The 25969-nt window shown below is 39.5% G+C and overlaps 1 protein-coding gene across 4 annotated transcripts in view; it reads left to right on the top strand.

The window, feature by feature from the left end:
* Positions 1-25969, top strand: part of CHCHD3 (coiled-coil-helix-coiled-coil-helix domain containing 3) — a 266148-nt gene that overhangs the window by 194362 nt on the left and 45817 nt on the right. For all 4 annotated transcript variants that reach the window (XM_027574540.1, XM_027574541.1, XM_027574537.1 and 1 more), the window contains one exon: positions 19911-19981. In XM_027574540.1, the coding sequence (XP_027430341.1) occupies positions 19911-19981 (71 nt within the window). The remainder of the gene's footprint in view (positions 1-19910; positions 19982-25969) is intronic.

Genomic DNA, 25969 nt, shown 5'->3' with positions numbered 1-25969 from the left:
AGGGAGTCTTCCATAGGAATTGGGTGGTGCAGGGTATTCTGGATGGTGTGGGATAGTATAGGACTTGTGCTGATTTATACAGGGGGGTGGTTCCCTATCCTCATGGAGGGAATGAGAAGTTGGACAAGAAAAAAGCAAAAGTATTTTTTTTTTAAGGTTTTTATTTATTTTTTGACAGAGAGACAGCAAGAGAGGAACACAAGCAGGGGGAGTGGGAGAGGGAGAAGCAGACTTCCCGCGGAACAGGGAGCCCGATGCAGGGCTTGATCCCAAGACCCTAGGATCATGACATGAGCTGAAGGCAGATGCTTAATGACTGAGCCACCCAGGCGCCCCCAAAGCAAAAGATTATTAAGAGATTTTCTATTAGAAAAGTCTGACTAGTCAAAATTTAGTTCAAGGCCATATAGTATATAGCTTAGGAGTTTAGTTTGTATAGAGTGAAAACAAGTTTTGACCGTTATAATTTCTATGTCAGAAAAGTTGCATGTTCATTGGCTTGTTAACCAGTTTTCCTGTGATTATTTTTCTGGGTTTTTTTTTGTTTGTTTGTTTTTTGTTTTTTGTTTTTGTTTTTAACTTTCAGTTTGTGATGTAGAGATTTAAAAACAAGTGTCTGGATATCCACAGAAGCATCACAATCACTTAGCAGCACCTGTATCTGCTTTTGTTTGTAATTACAATTGACATATCACTCCTCCCATTTTAAAGCTAAGTGAAATATATAATTAGGAATTTTTTAGTCTAATAGCTTAAATACCTAGTAGTAGATTGAGGCAAGAAATAGGATTTAATTAGAGGCTAAATGCTACCTCCCACGTGAAGCTTTCTGATCCTTCTGTCCAGATGTGATCTCTTTACATAAGGCACTTCAGTTTTTATATAGCTATTTGGAAATCACTACAGTAGAGCTGTTAAGAATATCATCCCTGGAGCCAGCCTGCTTGGATTCTTTTCTGGTTGTGCCACTGACAAGCTCACACAATCTGTTAATTATTCAACTTCTTTGGGCCTCAGTTTCCTCCTCTGGAAAATAGAGATTATAATACCAAACTAATGGAGTAGTGTCGTATGGTTTAAATTAGACAACAATATAAAGCACGTATCACAGTGCCTGGCACATAGGTTTGTATCAGTGGATGTTAAATATTACTATTAATTTAGGTAAACTCTCTGGCAGATTCTTTAGTTGAGGACGGAGTTTGTGTGGTGGTGATCTTTGTGTCCCTCCTGTAGTTCCTTACATGTAGTGAAGCATTTGAAAGAATTTATCTTTATTTTATTTTGATTCCAGTATAGTTAACATACAGTCTTGTATTAGTTCCAGGTGTAGTGATTCAACAGTTCCATACATTACTCTGCTCGTTGTGATAAGTGTACTATTTAATCCGTATCACCTGATTCTCCCATGCCCCTGCTCAACTCCCCTCTGGTAACCATCAGTTTGTTCTCTATTGTTAAGAGTCTGTTTCTTGGTTTGTCTCTTTTTTTTTCTTTGTTTTGTTTCTTAAATTCCACATATGAGTGAAATCATGGTATTTGTCTTTCTCTGACTGACATTTCACTTAGCATTGTACTCTCTGGATCCATCCATGTTGTTGCAAATGGCAAGATTTCATCCTTTTTTATAGCTGAGTAATATTTCCATTGTGTATATGTACACCACATCTTCTTTATCCATTCATCAGTGAGTGGACACTTGGGGTGCTTCAGTATCTTGGCTATTATAAATAATGCTGCAGTAAACATAGGGGGTGCATCTATCCCTTTGAATTAGTGTTTTCGTAAGGGATTTACAAGTTAAGGACATGTTCAGGAAGAATTTTACTTGGATAAAAATAAATGCTGAAACTGAATTGAATAATCTTATTTATTTTCTTGTGTCATGTAATGGAATATGTAGGAACTCAAACTGTGAACTCCTCTAAAGAGCCTCTACTGCTTTTTATCCAAGCTGTTTATATCAAAGTTACCACAAATAAGGGAGACTCTAGCATCTAGGTCATTATAGTGCAGGTATGATTTTTTATTTTTAATGAAGTATCCTATAGCTTTATGTTGACATTAACTCTTTTGGGAGGGAGGACATGAGTTGATCTTTGGAAAGTTATATTGCTGTGTTCCCCAGGCTTCTAAGCCATGGTTGAACATGTAAGGGGGCTTTTAATGAAGGTATCAGGTACGTTGCTGCATTACTTCCTGCCCGTGAGTTCAACTAAGGCTTTTGTAGTAATGAGTGAGAATCTCTTCCAGTCGGTAAACTGAGGCTCCACGGTACCAGTGCAACTGCTCATCAGCGTCACAGTGTAAATATCAGCGCACAGAGCAGGGTCGTTATCCAGGTTGCTTTCCTCATCTGACCTAAGAGCTATTTAGGAAAAATGGCTGTATGAACACTTGCCTAAAAGATGTTACTGATTTGTAAAGAGAATATTCTTACGAGCATTTATATTCTTTCTTATCCCCAAAATGATTTGGTGGGACTTGAGCAATATATATTTTTAAAAGATTTATTTATTTATTTATTTGACAGAGAGACAGAGACAGAGACGGAGGGAACACAAGCAGGAGGAGTGAGAGAGGGAGAAGCAGGCTTCCCGCTGAGCAGGGAGCCCGATGCGGGGCTCGATCCCAGGACCCTGGGATCATGACCTGAGCCGAAGGCAGACGCTTAACGACTGAGCCACCCAGGCGCCCCGATTTGAGCAATATTGTATCAGGAAGGCTGGTGTTCTCTAACATACAAACTCTTAAGTGGGCAGAACACTAAAAATCCATTGTCTGTGTGTAATCAGTGCTGGCACAATACTAGGCTATTCATGCTTTCTTCAGCAGAGAGCTAAACCCCAGAAAGTTGGTATCAGAATCAGGGAGATCAGGGCACGGCTGGCATAGGCCAGCTGCTTGAGGGGTTGTGTTAGTGGCTGCCAGCCTCAAATGGAATTTTCCTTTGTGTTATGGTTTTTCCTTTTTGTCAAGAATGAAAGGTGTATAACAAAAGTTGGTTCAAGGGAAGTGAAGCCAAAAAGAAAAGAGGAAAAAAGAATGAAGAAGAAATGGATAAAGAGTTGAAGACCGCCATACTCCAAAAGAGCTCCCATGTCCTGATTAGAATGGCTGTGTCTCAGCATAGAGAGTTCAAGACCAGCGTGGTAGCCCTGCTTATGGTGTGACACCGCCCCACACAACAGTGTGGGATCCCACACCCTGCTGAATCAGATAGTCTTTTGGCTGGAATGAGGCAGTTGTGCCCCTAAGTGACTTCACCTCCTTCAGCTCTGGTTCTTTCAACATAAGGGTAACTTAATTTTTAAAACAAGGACCCCGAGGCCCAGAGAGATTGAATGGCTTGCCCAAGGTCACATGCATTCATTCAGGCCACCTTTAGGAGGTGACCCCCTGTCAACCAGAGGTCTACAGCTCTCAAATAAGCTGCTTTGTGGGCATGACAGTCTTCCTGTTGCCACCAGTGTTTTAGGCAGAATGAGAACGATCACAGGTCAGGGATGCCATAAAGAAGATTCTTGGAAAAGGATTCCATAACTGGAAGGTCCCTTACAGCTTTAAATCCTGTGATTCTTGCTGTATTTCCATTGCTTCAGTAAGGCAGTGATCTCTCCCTGGTTTCTTATGGAAATGGATCTTTGAAAGCATTTTGTTACATTTTCTGTTTAAAATAGCAATTAGCTTTGCATCTCAGATACTTTACTGGGTACCATGTGTATCACTCATTTGGAATATTAGTTCACTAGCTAATAGCCCACAGTTTTAGTTATATATGAAGCACTAGTTTGGTGAAATAACATTGCAGCTCCTCACTAAACCAAAAGCTCAGGAAGGCTTCTTGTTGTAGAGAGACCCTCATTTTCCTCGCTGTCAACCTGACTGATATTTTAATTTTTCTACCCTGTAGAAAACTTCAGTCTCTTATCCAATAGATAAATGAGTGAACCCCCCAGGAAATGCAGCAGAATGTTTCTGTTTGCCAATGCAATAAATGCAGAAGCTAATAAATGTCTACTTACATCAGGAGGAGGCGTGTAATGAGTAAATGATGAGAAAAAGAATTCGGGGAAACAAATGATCTATCCAATCTAAGATGACAACCAGGTTCTTAATAACTTGTCCTCTAGTTGGAGAGAGGGCTTTCACCAGGCAGAGAATCAGCCTAGCACAAGGCCATTTACATCTGGCTGCTGATGGATTTGGTTACATTTGGGTCACACTGAGCAATTCAAACTCAGCCTGGTTATTGCAGACTTTCTTTGCTTCTATAATTTCTGTGAGTGTGTGCTAGGAAAAGCAATGATTTCAGGGCCTCATTCACATGGCTTACTCCAGATTACATTTATATTTCGCATTTGTCTTTTTAATCAAGACCTTTTTCAAAAGTAAAGAACCAGTCTCTTTCCCTTGAGATGTGTTCAGATCACAGGGATTTCACCAGAACTTACTTTACTGTGGGTGAATATGCTGTTCTTTAAGGTGCTTTTGTAGACCTCAACTCTCTAAATCCCTAGGGTCTGCCTTTGTGGAAACTAACAGAATGCAGGATGCTTTGTCCCTGGTGGATAGCTGCTTTCTTGCTTGTGGTGTTTGGAAGGACTTGTAGGAGGCAGAAGGCACAGTGTGATTAAGACAGAGCGACTGAGATAGGCCTTGAAAGGAGTTGCAGTCCGCACTGAAGATGGGAGGAATGACTCCATGCCAGACCAAAAGATCATTTGATGACATGCATTTTGTTATCACCCCTTTGTGTGAACTTTCTAAGAACATTTCTCAGTAAAGTCATGTGGAAAAGATTGGCTACTAAATACCAGCAGTTTTCAAGAACAGATTTTCATGAATATTTCTAGAAGAAGACTATCAAATCTGCTTGCTGGCTCTTCCATAATTATCGTTTCTTCCCCATCTTACCCTCCCTCCACTTTCCTCCCTCACTTCCCCACCCCCGCTGGCTTTTTTTTTTTTTTTTTTAAACAAATAAGACACATTCTGGCCTGTTTTAGTCCCACATGAATGAATGCATCTCTGCAGCTGAAGAGTGAAAGTTTTAAGTATAGTAGTAGGATTTAGGCCCCGTAATGAAGGAAAATGTTAATGAGTCATCAGATAAAAGCTGGACAGAAGCGATACTACAGGGACCTTGTGTACTTGGCAGCGAATGAAATGTGCCTTCGAGATGGAGGAATCCTGCACAGCCCTTTCTAAGGCAGAGCCATTATACCTGAAAGCTAAGACTTTTCAATGTGCTTCTATTCACATGCATATTTCTCTGCCAGATCTTTCAAAAGGCCTTTCCTTTGAAATACAAAAAGATAAACATGTCTTTGAAATGGATAGGTGATCCCTTTGCCACTTGTGAAATCTTTCTCCTTTTCATATCAGAGATTTTAACCCTTAAATTAAGACTGAGTTTTCTGTTCACCTGCGAAGCTTTATAAGTGTTGCCAGCACTTGAGAGAACCATGTCACTGTTATTATTAACAACTGAGTTTGGGCTCAAAGTGGATGAAAGGAAATTAAAACTTGAGATAGGTGTTCCATCTGCATGGGATCTTATTTTACTTGGGTACCGCAGTTCAGTCTTACACGACTTAAAGAAATATAATACCTCTGTGGTCAAAGAAAATCATGAGTTTGTCAAGTACTTACAGAATACCATCTATTCCTTTCTATGAAAGAGGCTACGATATTTTTAAATCTGAAGACTTAAGTTACAGCCCTGTACTTAGAGCATCAGACCTGGGCTGATTTGGTTATAATACTTACTGCCTTTGGGATGTCAAGCAAGTATGTAACTTTAGTTAAGCATACCATTACTGGTAGGTAAAATGAAGGCCTAGCCTCTCACTTTGCTTCTTCTTTAGCTGGTTTTCATTATAAAATCCACTGATACAAATAATCATTTATATCACCATATTTGCTGTTGTGGGGGTGGGTGGGGGTCCAGATCCCCACCAGCCTCCCTGCAGTTTTAGCTGTTGCTGTGATGGGATTGTATTTTGTAAAAGTGGGATCCCCAGAGCCTCTTCTCTTTCCAGGGACTTTTCATAATGAATATCACATCCCTGTAGATTTATAAACATTAGAATCAGATAACTACCCTTTTAAAAAAAAAAAAGAAGAAGAAGAAATATTTCCCTCATCTACTAGCATTTTGCTCTTAGGAGATGGTTGCCAGTAAATATTTCTTATTAAAAAAATAAACATTCACCCACCTAACAAATGGTAGAAGAATTTCAGGGACACCAGGAATAAATAGGGTTTTGACCTTTGTAATTTAAAATAGGTTTTGCCTCTCTTTTAAAATTAACTCATACCATTCCATCTGTATTGGCCTCATGGATGGATGCATACTGTGTGTAGCTTTTGAAAATGCTAGCTTTTTGTTTTCATTTTCTCGCTCCGGAAGAGAGCTGGTACAGTTTGGAACATTGTAAGAAATTGTTGTAAAACTGTCTATACTCTTCAGTCTATTCACCAAGGACCAAAACTTAAAGGAATTTAAATATTTCTTCTCTCCTTTTTCCATCTTCAGGATTGAAGCAAGCTGAAGCAACTCCTACCCTTCCATTGTATGGGTGATCTGTTACTTATTTTAGCTGTTCTCTGTGGTTGAATGTTTAAGTTGCTTTTCATTTTCCAGTATTATAAGCTCTGTGATGAAAAAAATTTTAGCTAAATTTTTATACACACCCATATTTTTTCAGATATTTCTGGAAATGAAGCCGAGTCAAAATCATTTGAGACATGTTGCTGTAAATTGTACCAATTTATACTCACACTAGCAAATTACGAGGGGAGCCCATTTCTTCATATGCTCATCAGCATCATACATCTGTATAAACAAAACGAAAAGCAAACAAAAAACCCAGCTCACTTGATAAGCATAAAGTGAAATGATTTTACCAATCTTTGTCTCACAAATTCTCCTATAACCTATCAGATGCTACTTTCAGAGAATTGTATGTGGCAAAAACCTGTACTCTAGACTTTTTTTTCAATGAGGAGATTTTGAAAAATGACATTTTCTCTTAGGTGAAAAGTCTTACTTAGAATATAATAAAATTATTTCTGCAATGTTGGCTTTGGTTGGGTTTTGCATAGTTTTTCTTCTAGGCCTCTGATAGCGTACAATGCCAGGGACAAAAATTGATCCACAAGTGAGAAACTGCTGTGGATAGCCATTCCCTGCCCCTTACCTGCACCATGCCCCGACTATTGAGTACGGGTGTGAGATGTGTGCATCAGAGGGTGAGCACCCCAGCTCCTTAATGAGTAAATCTCAGAGGTGACGAGTAGCTTTCTAAGCATAATGATGAAATTATCTTTTAAGCTTTGGAATGCTTTGCCCCATCTGCTCTTGGGGGCACCCTCAATTAAGGCTTTTAGTCATAACTCTGCCAAGGTCAGTCAGAATCTTCTCTTACTCACTCGAAGACATGCTCAGTCTGGGATTCTGAGCCTGTCTGTGGCACTCTCCATTTTATGTGAGCTGCTTATTTTTATGTGCTGTCGGAAGGATATTACCTCTAGCAAAGATTTGATTCACTTGGGGGCTGCTGTTCAGCTGGTGCCAGAGGAGCAAAGAGACCAACGCTATCGTGTCTGTGAAAGCAAGCTCGAAGGTTTGCTCAGTTTTCAGGAAAGGCTTTCTTGACTAGGTTTTCTGGATCATAATGAGTTACTGGTGTTGGCCTCTATCATATTTTTAAACAATTGAGGTTCTAGGCGAAAGTGGGAAGAAGGCAGACTCTGTCTTGGCCTCTCCAGCCTGTTGAGTCAGGACCCCTTGGTCTCCTGACACTCCTCCTCCCTCCCAGGGATTCAGTTTTCAGTCTACGTGCTTTTCTTTTTGTCTTGGGAAGCACTAGTCTTGCCCCCACCTGTTTGGTTAGGAGTCCCTCTGAGGAAGTCACCTTAGAGTAAGCTAAAGGGTAGTAAATGGGTTAGCTCAGAGTTTCTCAACCTGGATTCCAAGGAAGTAATCTCAGAAGGTCTTCTCATCTCTTTGAGGATCTTTAGAATTTGTATTTTCTGTTCTATGTTTGTATGATTAATATAATCCTATTTGCAATCAGAAGGATGGACTGTACACATTTGAGGAACATGGGGTTGGATGCCAGCTTACCTCCTCCCATGGCATTCGCATTGTGATGAGGGGCTCTTGGAGGCTGCAATGGCTTATGGAACCAAAGGCAATTATATTCTTTGTTTAGTGTAATGGGTCCATTTCTGTTTCTCTCTCCACTAGCCTTTAAAGAGGTCTTCACCCTCCCATCGGTAGGCCCACCGTTGTGGGCTTGGCCCACATTAGCTTATTGTTGAAAAATAAGCTCTTTTTTATGATTTGTAGGTTGGCCTGTCAGAGGGCTAGAAGAGAAGGTGAAATGGATGAGCCAGTTCATCAAGGGGAGCATATGTTGTCCATTTTTCAGATTATTGATATAAAATTGGGCATGAATAAAGAACGCAGCGGAACTGATGGTGAAGAAGCTCATGTTTGCCTGCTTCTCTACCATAAGGATTATTGTTTCCAGCTTTCTTCTTAGCCCATGGTTTTCAAGAGAACACTGAGCATGTGTGTTGCCAGTGCGTGTGCTGAGCAAGTACAAGAGAGTTTGATTTCTAGAGTTCCTTTCTACAAGGAGATGATATGAGACCAGTTAGGGTAAAATGGAATGCATGCCTGTGATGTGTTGCAGTCGAACAGCAACGCCTTCTCTAGAGAGCTGTCTGGTGGGTGTGCTGTTCAGTGTGCCCTGTAGCATCACCTCAGGGAGCCCTTCACAAGACTTAGGACCTGGCAAATTGACAGTGTCCTGTTACACGGTTGGCAAGAGAACCAGAGGTCCCTGTGCTGGAAACATGCAGTGATTTAAAAGTTTCTGTGTGGGGCTTGCAAGACATCGTGGTAAATTCTCGTGATAACCCTTCTGATAACTGTGAAATTGCTTCGTCTCACCATTGTCAAAGAAACAGTGAAACGCACAGCTCTGTCAGAAATAGAAAGGTGTCAGGTATGTAATTCGGAAGTCTGAAAGGTGAGTGTGGAAGGGGGGGTATGGTTTTCTCTTAGAAGAGCGACACACAGTAGGAAGATTTTAAGACCTTTTATCGACATTATTGTAGAAAAGGATAATAGAAAAATGCATAACCTTCTATGTAGGGTAAATGGGGAGTCTCATAACCATGGTTAAAGGCAGGAAGGGATCAGGGAGTCACTTTCCCAAAAATATCTAGATTAGTTACTTTTCTAGCATGATACAAATTTATGCGTAATGCCTGTTGGAAATTGTGGCGTGGTTAATTTTCTTATAAAATGATACAATCCCATGGTAAAAATTTAAGTTGTTACAGAAGTCTATTAAATAAGAAGGAAAAGTATCTCCTCCTCATGTCCCCTTTCCATGGGTGACAAATATTTCTTGCAGACTCTTTCAAGGTTTGTGTGTATGCATGTATGTAGACTCACCAGTTTAGAAAATTTACTATTCAAATTACTTCACAACTTTTTCCTACTACAGAGACCTCTTTCCATCCATATCAGTACCAGTAGATTTCCCTTATTTCTAAAGAGGTTAGAAGAAAGTTTTACAGGTGGAGAGAATTCTGCTCTGAACCTTGAATCATCTGACAGAAACAGCGAGAGAAATTAAAAGGAAATAAAAACACAACTAACTTAAGAACTGCGTATGAGGGGTAGTTAGCTCCTTTAGGAAAAAAATAGGGCTTTAGAGACTCATTAGAAAAACTACTTCCTAGAAATAAAAAAAACAACTATATAGTGATCCTGTGGCACTGTAATTCCCTGTTAATTATACATATACATATATTGGTGTGATTTTTGAATTTATGTCTGTCTCCTTCTGTATGTCATGAGCTCCCTAGAAGCAGGGCCAACCCCCTGTTTGCTCTGCATTATATTCCAAATTCCTGGCCTTGTGTCTGACCCAAATCTCCAGTATTTGTAGAATTGAAGAGATGAACAGATGAAGGAAATGTAGAATACCAAGTGAATGTTTGCTACAGCTGTTTATTTAAATTGCCCAGATGAAGAAACTGAGGCATGAGATAATATAACTCATATATACGTAATATAACTCATGTAGTGGCATGGCTGTCAATGAATCTACAATTTCTATTCTAATTAGACAACTAAATCAGGAAAGAAAAACCTGAGACTCTAATTAGTGAAGTTTCTAAAGTGCCTGGGATAAAACTAGAAATGCCAGAAGCAGCCCTGAATAGCTCTTTGCTTACATGAGAAACAGTATAGATGGAAGGAGAATGAAGGTACAAAAGTGATTCATTAACTTTGCCAGGGTGCCTGGGAGACAATGGTGTTTTCATGAAATGTGGCTTCTTCGAGACAGTAAGATTTGATGCTACCGTTAAACATGGTGTTAAAATTTTTCAATTCTTCCTGTCCTTTGTCAGAAAAGGAGAGAGGCAGATGGAAACAGATTTCTGACAAGTGGAAGCAAACCATTTCTGCAGAGGACAGAGGTGCTCCTGTTGTGTCTTTGCACTTTATGAAAGTCATTTGTGAGGTGCACGAAAAGCAAACCTATCAGGGCTTAAGGAAGGTCTATTCTGGGTTATTGTGACTCTGTGTATCATGAAGGTGGAATGGCTTCAATTAGAAGTTTATTTTCTTATTTAATAAAAGTCTAGAGGTGGGCAGTCGAGGGCTGACATGTTGTCCTTAGGGCCGCAGGCACCTACTGCTTCGCTCCAGCTTCCTGGCCCAGGGTTTTCCCTCTCCAGGGTCAGTTTGTGTTCCAGGATGTCTGCTGGAGCGCTGGCCGTCCCATCTACCTCGCAGACTGGAAAAAGGAGAAAAGGCAAAAGGACTGAAAAGATTCTTTGCTAACTGAGGTCGGCTCTCTTTAAGCAGCCTACCTGGAATTCCCATACAGTTCTGCTTACAGCCCAGCCTAACTAGAAGCAACCTGTAACTTGTAGTTTGGTTGACCGTATGTCTAGTTTATCTAAGTAGGAGGGAGAAGTGGTGGGATAAGTTACTGATGGGCTTTCCTGCGGGGAATCCTCATTTGCCTTTATCATAGAACTTAATAGTCAGAACTTCTGATTTGTTTGAAACTGCTAAATTAGTAATTTATTATAATCACTAGTGATATGAATTTGAAAAAAAAAATAGGGTGGAGAATAATTAAGATACACTTACACAGGTACCCAGAAGGTTATTAGCAGAAACATAGGGCTGCTTAGGATAGCTCTTCAGGAGTTTATCGCTTGCACAAACCAGCATTAAACCCAACCACCTGATGCTCATTCTTCAGGTTGTGGCGTCATGCAGGTAAGTTAATGGAGCCGAGGCTCTGATGGGATTAGCTAGGGGGCTAAGGGTTGTTGGCGGGAGCGGTATTCTGATGGGAGAATGAGGAGAAGCCAGGCTCTATGCCAAGTGCTGAACCTACAATGTCCCATTGATACAGTCACCCCAAAGATAAGGTCCTTGTTCTTAGATGTTAAAAAGTGAGGTCCAGTTTAAATAACCAAATCCATTCCTTGGTGTACCTCTTAGAAACAGAATACTGAATCTGATATACCATGCATTTGAACCAGTGTTGGCAATTTGCAAGCTATTTAAATAGGCAGTGTATTTATTTAAAAGGCCTTCTCTAGAGCAGAAGGTTAGGGGGAGGGAAAGGGATGAAAGGAGAGAGTAGATAGACAGTGGACTCAAGGCCATGGGTTTAAGAAGTGCCAATAATGAAAGAGTCTTTAAGATGCCAAGTTCTTTATTCAAGGGTCACTTTTTTCACTGATTATGATCAAATTCCTTCCACTGCTCTTCTTCCCATCTGTAACAGACGTCAGCATATACAGGAACACACAGAAGGCAGAATTCAAATGAACCATTAGGTTTTCTGATAGAAGGTTTGTCAGGATAAATACTAAAACCACTAGATAAATTTAGACCGTTAGTGGTTTTTTTATTTCTAAAAATTCTATAGTTCTTGAAATTGTTGTGCTAAAAATTTAGGTATATTGCAGTCAGTCTCTTGATTCTGTGTGAGTCTGTAAAAAAGACAAGATGGGTTGAGGAAGTATGAACTCTTTTTTTGGCCACCTGAAGCCATTCAGTAGATGACTGTTTCAGGGCTTCTGTGCCTGGAATTGTAACCATGCTGCATTTGCAGCATTAAATCACATCCCCAAATGCTTAGTTTCATCTTGGGGGAAACACACTTACCTGCATCTAGCTGATTACATATTATAACATAGTTCCTGGACAACTGTTCTAACAAGAAGTGGAAGTCTGTTTTGAGTCTAGCTGCTTAACATAGGAATGCTCATATTGACATTGTCGGTCAATAGGAAGGCTTTCACTGGTGCATGTACACACTAGACCTTTGTTTAAGAAAGCTAGCCAGGTAGAGTAACACTTGTGTTTGGGTGGGTTGTGGGAGTGATAGAGACCTACAATTGTGAGCAGTAATTATAGATCATGTTTGAAAGAGTAGAGCCACACCTTCAGCCAGTCTGCTCACATCTAAGGTCAGACTTGGTCCTTCTCCCATTCACTGTTGCTAAATGTCTGCAGAGTTGCCATCATCTTTGAATGGACAGTGAGTAGGAGTGTAACTCTCCTCTGAGAAATAGTATAAGGTTACCAGAATTTAAATTATACCTCAGTGTGAGGTGTTATATAGTTGTGCCCAAATCATCATATGAAGCATTTTGTAAAAGAACTGACAAGAGCTAGTTAACAAATTTTTCTTGTGACCTTTTTGATTTGTTCGTTTCTTGTATACCGCAGGTATGAACATGTTATGATAGAACAGAAATAAGATTCGGAACCTGAGAAAATACTGCCAGAATACTGTGTGTGCATGTTTTCTTTTGATCTAATTTAGAACTTGCAAACAGACACTTTTCGAATGTAGCAGTAATGTGTGTCTGTGCATGTGCATTTTAAAATACACTTTTAAAGGGAGACTTTCTGAAAATGGAAAATGGCAGTATCACACATTGAAAAACATGGGCCATGGCCAACGCCCCCAAAATTGGGAATGATGCCCACTCTTGTGGATTCCCATTTCCCTCCTATACTGTCTAAAATCTTGGTTCTTGGGTATTAGAATACCAGATGGGTAAGTCCCACCCCCCAAGCCCCAATTTTGGATTTTAAGAGTGGCTGAAAAGAAATACTGGAATACTTGTATCCAAAGTCAACCACACTGTTTTGTGCATGATTTTGTGCTGTCACTTCAGCTGTCTGTGGCAGGTATGATAAATTGGCTCAATAAACACTAATTCCAAGCTCCTGCTTTCTCTTACTGTAGAAGTGAGAAAACAAAACACTTGCATCCAGGGTTGTGTGTGGTCTGTAATTCTGGCCACTGAGATGGGAGCGCAGATCTCTGGAGAGAGCTCCTCTTCCCTTCTCTGCCTCCTTCCTCTTCCTTCCTGAGAACGTGGGCATGAGAAGTGGAGGTGCAGTAGCTAGCCCGAGACTCAGGGGACACAAGCCGATGCTGAGGGTGGCTGCGAAGGAATAGAAAGAAAAGGGCCTAGGCATTGGATAGTACCCTCGGCACCGACATCAGCTGTGGGTTTCCAGCATCCAGACTCCTTCTTACCTGAGGAAAATAAGCCCCTTACCTGTGTGTCGCTTGAACTGCTACCAGTGTACTGTCATTGTACTTGAACACGATCCTAGGTGATACCCACATCCCTTTTTTTGTGGCATAGCAGACTGCAATGTTGGTCAGTTTGTGAAAGAGACATGTAATAAATGTAGTATTCCATTTTGCCCATGTTATATTATTTCATTTACCTTAGACTTTCTCTCCCAGCCTGTTTTAAATAAAAGTCAACTTTGGAATGAAGTTTAGAATGAATGGTGTCACTCTAACATTATTTCAGTAAGTTTCGTGTATCATACGCTGTGCCGAGTGCTCTGAGTATAATGATGAGTGGGATGAGATACTTGCCTCGAGGGATCGTATGGACTCGTTGGAGAGACCACATGTAAACACATGGTACTAAACACATGGTCAGTACCATGTGTTAAGTGCTTTGGTAAAAGTCCATGGTGCTTATGAGAACACAGATGAAGGGCATAAATCAGTTAGCTTTTCCTGTATAACCAACTACCCCAAACTCTGGCTTAGAACAACCCCCACTTATTTACCTCATGGTTCTGCAGGTCACCCACCTGGGCACTACTTCTGGATTTGGCTGGCCTCACTTATCCTGAGTTGGCTGAGGTTTGGCTGGGCCTAGGATGGCCTCAGCTGGAGTGACTTACAGTCTCTCCTACTTTAGCCTGGGCTTATTTATGTAGCACTAGGCAGGGTTCCAAGAGAGAGGCTTCTGTTTGTTAAGTGGCACGTTGTTGCTCCTGTCACATCCTGTTGGTCGGAGCAAGTCAGAAGCATAGCCCAGATTGAAGGGGTGGAGAAATAGACTCCACCCTTTCATGATAGAGAAACTTGCAAGGTCGCCTCACTCAGGGGAAAAGAGGAAAAAATGGTGCCTAGTTTTGAGGTCTGCCACAGGGCTCTGAGGGAACAGGAGAGAGGTACAGCAATAGATTTCTTTAAGGAATTCATCTCAACTTTTTTCTTTTCCTTTTTTTTTTTTTTGTAATTGAGAGAGTGAGAGAGAACACAGGCAGGGGCGCGGGAAGGGGTAGAGGGAGAGGGACAAGGCGACTCTCCACTGATCAAGGAGCAGGACCCTGGGATCATGGCCTGAGCTGAAGGCAGATGTTTAACCAACTGAGGCACCCAGGTGCCCTCATCTCAACTTTTTAAAATTCAAGATAATAGCCTGCTCTTTTTTTATTAGCACTTCAGGAAAGGGATGCCATCAGTTCTGGAATCATTTTCCAATATTGCCAACTGCTACTCTTTTGAACACTAGTTTTAAAAGTAACCCATAAGAAAATGTTGCTCTGAGAAGAGAAAAATTGCATGCAAAGAAGTACAGGATTGAAATAGTGGTTGTCCACTTGTCTTTAATCCAGCGTTTCTCATGAAACATTTGAGGGGTTCTGTTCTCTCAAGATGCTCCAGAATGAAAAGATTCCATGGGAAGTCAGTTTGGGATTCATCATGAATGGTATTTCTCATCTTGGAGATTTACAATGCATAGTAAGAATTAAGACCCTGGGAGGTCCTGGCATTAAAAAGTACTTTTACTATTTAATTTGGTTCATTGGATTTCATTGGTGAGAAGGTCAAAAATTATTGGTTTGATTTTTTTTTTTTAATATGGGCTGGTTAGTGTCACCATCTCTCTCTCTCTCTCTCTCTCTCTCTCTCTCTATATATATATATATATATATATATATATATATATATATATATATATATAGTTTTTTCATAGTCATTAACATTCTTAGTACTGCCCAGCCACAGTCTTCACATTTCCGATTTATCTTAAGGAACAGAAAAATAGAACAGATGAGCTGTGTAAGCAAAGTTCAGCGATGATTGGTTTAAAGGAAGAAAAGATTTTTGTTTTTTAAAGATTAAATTTTTATTAAAATGGCTTTTGAAAAAAATTACCCAACACTGTATACTTTTTTTTACTCTTCAGATAATTTATAAAGATAATAGGTAACATTCCTGTAATGCTTACCATATATAGCCCTAGGTACTTTTCAAAGAACTTTACATGAATGATCATAGTTAATCTCCCAGAGATTTTTATTAGGCCGCTTCTGTGACCCTCCCCATCTTACAGATGTGAGAGAACTGTTGGGGTAAAGTAACATGTGCTGTTTTACCAGGATGGAGCTGTCATTGGTATGTGGCTCTGCTGTGACTCGCTCATCGAAGTACAGAGAGCTGTGGACAACATTGCAGCATTGGTAGGCAGCTGTGAAGCCAGAGTCTGGGGAGTAGTTTGGGGTCCAGCTTGAAGAAGGGCCCATTGCTTCTATGGTATTTGTCTCAGTAATGCATAATAACATCAATCTAATAATGAGAAAACGTTAGATAAGCCCAAATTACCATTCTACAAAATATCCAACTGGTGTTCCTCAGGAGTGTCAAGGTGTCATAAAAGACAAGGGGAGGCTGAGGAACTGTCACAGAGAAGAGGAGACTGAGGAGCTATAACAGCTAAATGCAATATGACATTCTGGATTGGGTCCTGAAATAGGAAAAGAACGTTTGTAGAAGAACCGGAGAAATCCAAATAAAGTCTGCAATTTAGCTACTACTTGTTACTAGTAATGTAATGTAGCATTGTTAACTTACTCATTTTGATGATTGTACTGTGATTATCTGAGATGTTGACATGAAAGGAACGAGGATGAAGATAGACCAAAGGTTTCCACTATTTTTTTTAAAAGATTTTATTCATTTATATGAGCAGGGAGAGGGGCTGAGGGAGAGAGGGAGAATCTCAAGCCGACTCTGTGCTGAGCATGGAGCCCAACATGGGGCTCCATCTCCCGACCCTGATATCACTACCTGAGCTGAAATCAAGAGTTGGACACTTAACCAACTCAGCCACCCAGGCGCCTCAGAAACTTTCCACTATTTTTGTCCCTTTTCTGTAAATCCAAAATTATTTCACAATAGAAATTGAAAAAATACTTTTATTTGGTAATGTGTGGACATTCTGCAGTAGCTTAGCATTACAAAATCTTGACTAAGCCAACCTCTTCAGCACATATCCCCCTGCACATACTTCTGTTTTCTGGCTATATTAAATCATTTGTTGCTGTTAATTAGCTCCTTTGGGGCAATAGAGGAGAATAATACAATTTTTGTATATATTACAGAATATTATAACCAGTGTAATAAATAGCTGTATACACTTCATTTTAAGAAATATAGCAAGGCAGTGAAGACCCACTGTGTTTCCTTTCTTTGTGTTATTCTGCCCCTTCATCTCCTATTGCCACCACCAAACTGCTACCACTTGGAGATAATCAGTGGAATTTGCTATTTAAGAATCCTATTTTGTTATTTTGCCTTTTTCCAAACGACATAAATTACACTCTGTGATATCGTATCTAGAACTTGCTGTTTTTTTTGCTCCACATGTATGTCTAATTCATTCTTTTTCATCACTGTGTAGATTTCCACTGTACGAATACCCAGTATTTATTCAATCTCCTGCTGGCAAGCGTATTGAGAATGTTTTTTTATTTATGGTTGTTGATTTTTAAAAGTATTTTCTGAGACCAGAATTGAGACCAAAATTACTGTTTCTGAGCTCCAGTAACACTCTCCACAACTTTTAACTCAGTATTTGTGACCTTTCCTTATGAGTATTTTTCTTTACTCTTACATCAGATGGAAAGCTTCTTGACTATCTGTTTCCCCAAGGTGAACATTATTGGGATAAGTATCTAATTTTGTTGAATAAATAAGTAAATAATTAACGTGAATTAAACAGTGTCTACGTACAAATCTTGGGCATATTTGTGTTTATTCCCTTAGTTGTTATATGTTGTTGCCTCCTGGAGCTTTTTCTTTGTTAGAAAGACTTATACAATGTGGGAATCTGGCTACTGAGGTGGAAATACAGGGCGTAAATAAAGCCTAAAACTTTAACTTGAGAAGTTAAAAGCTAAGATTGCGGACAACACAGGTACATGGTTTTTTTGTGTGTATATGTGTTTAACATCCTAGGGAGACTTCAACAAAATTAGTAATAATTTTACCTGCATTTGGCATTACAAAGCAGAGGGGAGCTCACTAACTTATAGTATGACAGAACTCTTTTGTGCATCATTTTTGTTAGAAAGCTTACTATTGGGGCACCTGGGTGGCTCGGTCGTTAAGCGTTTGCCTTCGGCTCAGGCCATGATCCCAGAGTCCTGGGATTGAGCCCCGCATCAGACTCCCTGCTCAGCGGGGAGCCAGCTTCTCCCTCTCCTGCTCCCCCTGCTTGTGTTCCCTCTCTAGCTGTCTCTCTCTCTGTGTCAAGTAGATAAATAAAATCTTAAAAAAAAAAAAAGCTTACCATTTGCCTTTGATTATTTTGAATTTGTACCCAGAATTAGTTTTGCCGAAATTAGTTTTTTCCTCCAAGACTATTTTATTTTCAGTATGCTTGCCAGCAGGAGAATAAATAAATACTGGGTATTCGTACATTGTTGCTCTTACTCTGCAAAAGCACTTAACGGGTTTCACAGCTCTGGTGTCCATCTTGTTGGATTTCTGTAGCCGCTTTGGCAGAGATAGGCAGGGCTAGTATCATCCATATTTTACAGGTTAGGAACAGTGGAAAGGAAGCTGAGGGAGTTTGGAGGACTTGCTCAGGGTCACAGAACAGAACCAGAAAGCAGATCTTTCAACCTAGTCCTGGCTCTGTCTGGACATTAGTTTCAATGCTTAAAATAATTGAAAGTATTAATCAAGATGTTATTGCTTCACGAGAATTTTAATAGGTAATTCAGTAACATAGTGTCCACTTGACAGTTTATCATAGTAATATGGGGAGTTTCTCATCAGTGTTACTGGTAGATTAGTAACTGCCTTTTTACTGCCTCTTTGTTAGAAGGGTTCACAAAAAAGCTTAAATCAAACATTGCAAAAGATCATGTTGTGACTGGTGTGTATTTTCATGGAAAGACAAATCTTACAAGTAAAACTGAAAGGAAGTTGTGACACAATCTCAAGTTAAAATATCTGAGAAGACAAATGGCCTTTTGGTAAGAGACCTACAGATTAATTAAAAAAACCTCTCGGCATATAGACTGATGAAGTTGGTCACTCAAATTGTAATTTTAAGAAATGCAGGAGGAGTGTACTTAGAATATTGTCTTCCTGTCAAAAATGCACCTTCGTGCTTGAAAATGATAAAAAATTACAATCGATCCTTACAACTGTTCTGTTCATCTTTATTGATCAGGTGCAAGAAAGATAAATCGCAGCCCAAATAAGATTATAGTAAATGTTAGCATCGTAGGGGACTCTAGGTTGATAGAGAGCCATTCATCATCTCAAATGGTGACCTGTCCACTGCTCCAGCCACCCTGAGTCTGCTGTCTAATCACATACCTATTGATTTTATCTACATCCAGCAAACCGGGATGTGACTGTCATTGGGCAACCCAGATTGTTAAATGCAAAGGGGTCACTGATGTGAAGAGGATTTCATTTTCATTTTCTCCTCAACCAACAATGATTTATTAAAAAATAAACTACCCCAAGTCATGCATGTGAAACCTGAGTGATTAGGGATTGAAGGTGCACAGTAGACCACTGTATTGTGTAGCGTTCTTTTGTACTGGGACACATTTTGCAGGATACTTCATTGAGTCTAAAGGTTCCTGGGGTCATTTAGGCTACCCCCTGCAGTAAGAGAGGTTTCAAAGTAGCCAGCCAGAATAGACAGTTCTAAATTTTTCTGCCTCAGGAAAGGCATTAACTTCCTATTGCAACTTGATTTATGTTCATTTATGTAATAGTGGAAACATTTTTTTTTTTTTTTTTGGTGTAAAAATTACCTAAATCCGTCCTCTGTTCTTACTGATTAATATGTTATAAATGTTGATGCTCTTGCTGTCATAGGGAGGTGATAGAACACATTCTAATCCATAAAGAATCCATCTCAAGGACAAAAATACCGTGTTAAAAAGAAAAAGAACCTTGAATATCCTAGGTAGAACACTGGAATAGTAGGCAAAATATGTTAAGAATGTTCTCATGGATCAAATAATGATGCATTTTAACCATGAAAGTTTATTTTAATTATAACTTGTATGCCAGCAGACATACTATTATTTAAATGGACACCTTTACATGCATTTTTCGAAGTTGCTATGCCACTTATGCAAGAAATCTTTGTCCTCTTGCTTGAATGGCTGAACAAAGATTTTATGTATTTTTTGTAATTGTAAGCCCTGCACACATTTTGTCCTCTTGGACAGTGAAAACTCTACTATCAATCTTTGTCCACAGAGCTCAGAATTCTACAAAGTCACCACTGAACAATATCAGAAAGCTGCTGAAGAAGTGGAAGCAAAGTTCAAGTAAGTTTTTAACACTATTATAATTATTTACTGTTCTTGACAAGATGCAAGTACAACTTTATTGCTTTTTGCACAGAAGGTAGTTTGTTGTATAGCCCTCTGGAATACTTGGAAGTGTGTTTGGGCAGTTGAGGTGTATCCACGTTATCTGCCGTTAGTGGAATTCAAACACAAGGAAAGAACCTTTGATGAAAGCTTGTTTGCAACTCAATTTTATGAAGTTAAGGGAAAATTGAAAGCAGTGGTAATAGAATTTTAATTTGTAATCATACTACATAAGATAGGCTGCCCTTGATTATGAAGGTGATAGGAAATTGCTATTAATAACGGAAACATAGAGACCATTCACTTTTATGTAATAAAATGATGGGCATGTCCAAATTTGAGTATCCACTCTTCTCCTGTTTAAGCTGTTTTCATTTCTTCACATGTACCTTGAAAGCATTTAAATCACAGACTTTACCTTGCCCTTGATTATGAAGGTGATGTTAAATTGCTGCCTCTGTTAATCCTTGGAATGTTTAAATGAATGTTCTGTAATTGATGGATCAACGTGTCCATGACCCATAGCCCTGTACTTTCCCTTTGCTGCCAGTTCTCAGGATAGGTGAGAAGACATCATTCAGAATTTTCCTGAGAGTATAAATAGTTCTATTGTGTAACCCCTGTTAGTAGCACATGTGCAAATTAGTGAAGCAAAAAAAGGTATTGTGACAGGCTTTGTTGAAAGATCGCACTGGGCTCTGACCTCCTTCTTGGTGCATGTTTATAAGCATTTGATAAAATGATTAAACCTAAGGTGTAATGTTACTACTTTTTGCTGTGGTGCAATTTGTGTTCTTTTAATGTTGATGTTTTTAAAAAAAAAGATTTTTTTTTTTTTTAATTTAAAGATGGTTTGAGGTATATTTAAACAGACCTCCAGTCTTTGTTAGTGAATTCTCTTTTTAGGGGCAGCAGGGAAAGACCTTCTGAGAAAGGGCCACAGATCTCACTCTTAAAGATTAACATGCTATCTTAAGTATTTAGATATAAAATTAGATATGGACTTGATTTTAAGAGGTGTTCTGTATACATAATTTTTAAGTTATATGTTTATCTTTCTCCCTAATGATAAAGTAGTATTTGTTAACTTTTTTGTCTTTGTACCATGAGAATTTTTGACTAGGCACCTTGGGTATTTCTTCATTGTAAGAGGACAGCTATTCAAATACCTAAATTTTAAGGTAAATCAGGGCGCCTGGGTGGCTCAGTTGGTTAAGCGACTGCCTTCGGCTCAGGTCATGATCCTGGAGTCCCGGGATCGAGTCCCACATCGGGCTCCCTGCTCAGCAGGGAGTCTGCTTCTCCCTCTGACCCTCTTCCCTCTCGTGCTCTCTATCTCTCATTCTCTCTCTCTCAAATAAATAAATAAAATCTTTAAAAAAAAATTGGTTAAGGTAAATCAAAGGAGGTCAGTTCTGACTAGAATGATCTGTGACGTTCTCCTAAAGAAGATACTAATTTAGTTGAGGCTAGAAGAGGAGTACTGAGTAGATGGAAAGGAAAAGTATTCAGAAGGAAAATCATGCTCTTTAGTTGGTGGGTGAGAAATTAGTTCAGATCAGTGGCTTGACTCAGAGGGACTCTCGTGCAAGACGAAGTTGGAAAGGTCAGTAGGGGTCATCATTAACTATTGGGCTAAAAAGTTGGTCTTCATTTAGCAAGAAGTTTTTGGAAGGTCTTTGACCAGGTAAATGCCCTGATTTCTGTGCTCCTTGAGTAACAGTAGTCTGACAGTGGAGGTGAGGCATTTGATTTGGAGGCATGAGGAACAGTTAGCAGTAGTACTACATAGATGAGAGGACTCTGTAAGCCACAGAGAAAAGAAAGAGATGGGTGCAAACAAATCATTGAGAGATTAGGTAGGAATTAGCGAATGACTGGTGTATTCGCTGGCTAGGGCTGCCTAACAAAGTCCTGCAGACTGAGTGGTCTAACAGAGATTGATTTTCTCGCAATTCTGGAGGCTGGCAGTCTGCGATCAGGGTGCCAGCAGGGTTGGCTTCCCCCGAGGCCACTCTGCTTGGCTTGCGGGGGGCCGTCTTCTCCCTGTCTTCACAATGTCTGCCTCTCTGCATCTGCGTCTTAATCCCTTTTTCCTAGGAATCCCATTGGATTAGGGCTCACCCTGATGACTTCATTTTAATTTAATGATCTCTTTGAGAGCCCTCTGTCCAAATATACTTTCTGATACCAGTCATTAGGTCTTCAACATATGAATTTGGGAGAGGGGGAGCCCAATGCAGCCCATAACACCTGGATAGAGGGGCCAGGGAGAAACAGAAATAGAAGTTTAGCAGATTGGAAAATTGGTGGAAGCTGGATTTTTATAGAGTTAAGTCTGGTTTGAGATGAAAAGAATCACTCTTCTGAAAGCCCGTGCACCTGCCATGTCATTCAGCCTGGGCTAACCTGCTGGCAAATGAGAGGGTACATGGAACTCAAAACTAAAGGTCCTGCTGACTTACTTTCTCCAAGACAACATGGCTCTATAGGTTAGACTTCGTTTTAATCAGAGCCTCAGCAGCTTCATTCTCTCTTACCTTTAGAAGATAGTATTCTTTCTTAATTCTGCTCTAACCTGGTGTGGTAGAGAATTTGGCCTTTCCCAAAGAGAGGTCTAGTCTTTATACTCATCTTCTGGGAGAGGTAACCTCTCACCCCTTGGAATTTCCTGAGTGATGGAAGTGTCTCATTAGTCTTGATTAGGCCCTTTGGGCCATGTGGTATCAGCCCAGCCTCCAGGGAAGTGGTACCAGAGACTGAATTCAGCCACATGGGCAGCTTGTCAAACAAGCCCATATACCACTGAAACCCTGGACACTGGAATTTGGGTAGGCTTCCCCAGTTGATAATACTCTGTGCATATTATCACAGGTTGCTGCCAGGAGAGTAGAACATCTTGAGGACAGTGGAAACTTTGCATCTGGAACTCTCCCAGACTTTGTCCTATATATCTCTTCATTTGGCTGGTTTTCCATATCATTTCCCATAATAAACCATAACTGTGAGTTTAATAGCTTTCTGTGAGTTCTGTGAGTCCTTTTAGCAAATTATTAAAGGTTAAGAGTGGTTTGGGGAACCCTTTGAACCTGGCAGATGATGTCAGGGTGAGGACAGTCTTGGGGACTCTGCCCTCAGAATTTGCAGTTTGATTAAATGTAGTACAAACAAAACTCCAGGTTTTTACATACTATGAGGGAGTTTTAAGAGCTAGCTTTTCAAGAGAGTGGTTTTCATTATATTATTATTATATTTTTTTTTTTCAGTACTATCTGCTAGACCGAGCTTCCTAGAATATTGTATTTTTGATTTGTAGTGAGGTTCTTAGCTTCACACCTAGGAAGTAATAGTGCCTTGGCTCTAAGAGATACTTACCATCTTTTAGGCCCTGAAATTACTCAGTGGAACTTGGTTTCTCCTTACAGATTTGGGCATCCCAGGTAATCATGGCAGCTTTAATCTTTTGCAAGGCAGTGTACTATATCCTTTTCATTTCATGACAGAGCTGATCTCAGCAGTCCCCCTTAGACAACAGGCTCAGAAGGACTTTGAGGAGGATTTAATTTTATCTGATGGAAGATTTCATTTGGGTGCATCTTGGTTACAGGAGTTGGAAGCTTTTTAAATTGCAGTTTCAAGGGCGATATACACCTTATGGGGGTCACATTTACAAAATCACTGTAAAGAGAAAGAAAGCTAAGAGCATTTGAAGCCACACATGATAAACACCAGTCACGTCGATGCATCCTGCCAGGATAGCTAATGGAATTATTTTAGGGATGCTTAAATATTAACTCACACTTTAGTCCTTCAGTTTATAGTTTTGGCAGGAAACCATTAAAACACTTTAGATTTAATGGCATTTTCCCCCCTATTTAATCAACACGTCATTCATTCAGAGAGCTCCTCTGTGACATGCCCTCTGAGTTCTGAATATACAGCTATGAGGAAACAGGTAGGATCTTACCAGTATGGAACTTGGGAGACCATCAGAGAGCAGGAGGAAGACAGAATTTTAAAATAAAGAGCTTTTGAAAAAAAAAAAAAAAAGGTAGTTCTATTATCATGGGATAATTGTGTCCCTAATAAGTTATTAAAAATATTATTTACATTTTTTTCAGTAGGAATTAAACAGTTTGGAAATTAAGAATGTATGCTCTTTGTTTTCCTGCAAGAACTTTTACCCCACAATAGCTTTAGCATTTTAGCTATAAAACCCAAATCCCTTAGCAGATCCAGCAATTTTTTACATCTAGCTTTTATTCAGAAGATAAGCTTTACTTTTCCCAGTCCAACTAGAAACAATCACTGTTAGCAGTTCCAATTGCTTTTATCACTCTTTGTTATTATCTGTTAAATAGATCAATTTATGGTGCTAGTTCTTAGTTTCGTGATGCTGGTACCATGTCACATAGCTCAGTGTACTGAGAATTGTTCCCCGTGTTAATCCTTATTCTTCACCTGGTAGGTAATTAATTAAACAAAATACTATATTAAATGTTACATTGATGGTACTTAGCACAGGTCTAGCACAAGATAAATGCTCAGTGAATATTTGATTTTATTGTTATATATATTGTGATAATTTTATTATTCTGTCCAACTCTAGTTATATGACTGTGCGCCATAGGACAAATTTCTGTATTTGTTTCCAGACAAAATCTATGTGATGTTAAACCCCCCTCTGAAAACAAACAAACAATAGAAAGAGTTCTTATCCTCCAGGAGCTCTCAGCCCAACCAAAGACAAGGGATGAAGCCGTGGGGACAGGGAGGGTGTGGTGAGGGATGTGTCAGAGAACAGGGAGAGGGCTGCAGGGGCTCTATCTCTTGATCCCTATCAGAATCAGACCTCCTTGGGTGGATTAGATCCTGTGTACCACATCTGTAAAAAGGAAGCATTATTACAAGTGTATTTTGTACATATGAGTTTTTTTAAATAAAAAAAATGTTAAGCACATATCAAAGAAATATAGAATATTCTGAAGGCAATGGAAACCTTGTGAAGACAATACAATATCAAATAAATGAAAAGCATTTTAAAGACAATTGATATTTCTTTCCCATGCTGTCATAGATAACAAAGTGGACCGTTTCCACCTTCCCTAAAGGAGAAAGTATGAATGTGGGAAGTGACATAGGTCTGTTGAAAATATTTTTGGACTCCTTTCGTTCAAGGTGTAACATTTCAGCTTGGCTTCAGTTTTGTTGAAAGATGAAGCACTTGTAAAGGAGTATGATTCTATGAGATCGTACCTGAATACTAGTAATACTCCTTTGTGTGCCCAACTTTAGAAGGGTTTTCACTTTTATCCTTGAACGAAGTTGTTGAAACCTGACTTATAAATTTAGGCTCATGGAAGAAGCCTGGGTTATCCTTATAAGGTATTAAGAGATTAATTACCCTGTGGAAGAAGTTTAGGTGATTTTAGAGTATCTGAGGAATGCTATGCAAAACTCTTAGAGATAAAATGGATTTTGTAAGTATTACCATATTTTCAAAGTTTTCTTCAATGTGAAATGCTTTAACTTCAAAATGTTTTTGGTTTTATTAGGTTTTTCACTTTGATGTAGGGGTGGAAAAGTTTTCCCTTCGTCTAGGATCTTTGGCTGGTCGAATAATTAAGTTGGTTTAAAAACAATTAACAGGAGAAAACAACTCAAAGTGTAGTAACGTGTATACATGAGAGAGACCTGGAGGAGGTGAGTAACTCTCCAAAATGGCCTTAACCATCACCTTAAATAGCACCTTCAGCAAAAGACAAAAGATTTCGGAGATACAAAATCAGTTATGCGAGCACGGTAAACATGGGTAAGGTTGTTATGCAGACTTAAGTCATCCTCTTCTCCACTGATGAGTTTCTAGAGGTTGAGTCATCCTCTCTTCCTGATACCACAAGAGAGAGGCCCCTGCAAATGGAGGATTCCTTTAGACGAGTCAGT

This window comes from Zalophus californianus, chromosome 12 (assembly GCF_009762305.2).
Source record: "Zalophus californianus isolate mZalCal1 chromosome 12, mZalCal1.pri.v2, whole genome shotgun sequence".
In the NCBI taxonomy this organism is placed as follows: domain Eukaryota; kingdom Metazoa; phylum Chordata; class Mammalia; order Carnivora; family Otariidae; genus Zalophus; species Zalophus californianus.
Note: the sequence above shows the minus strand (reverse complement) of the source record. Positions and strands in the feature narration are given on the sequence as shown.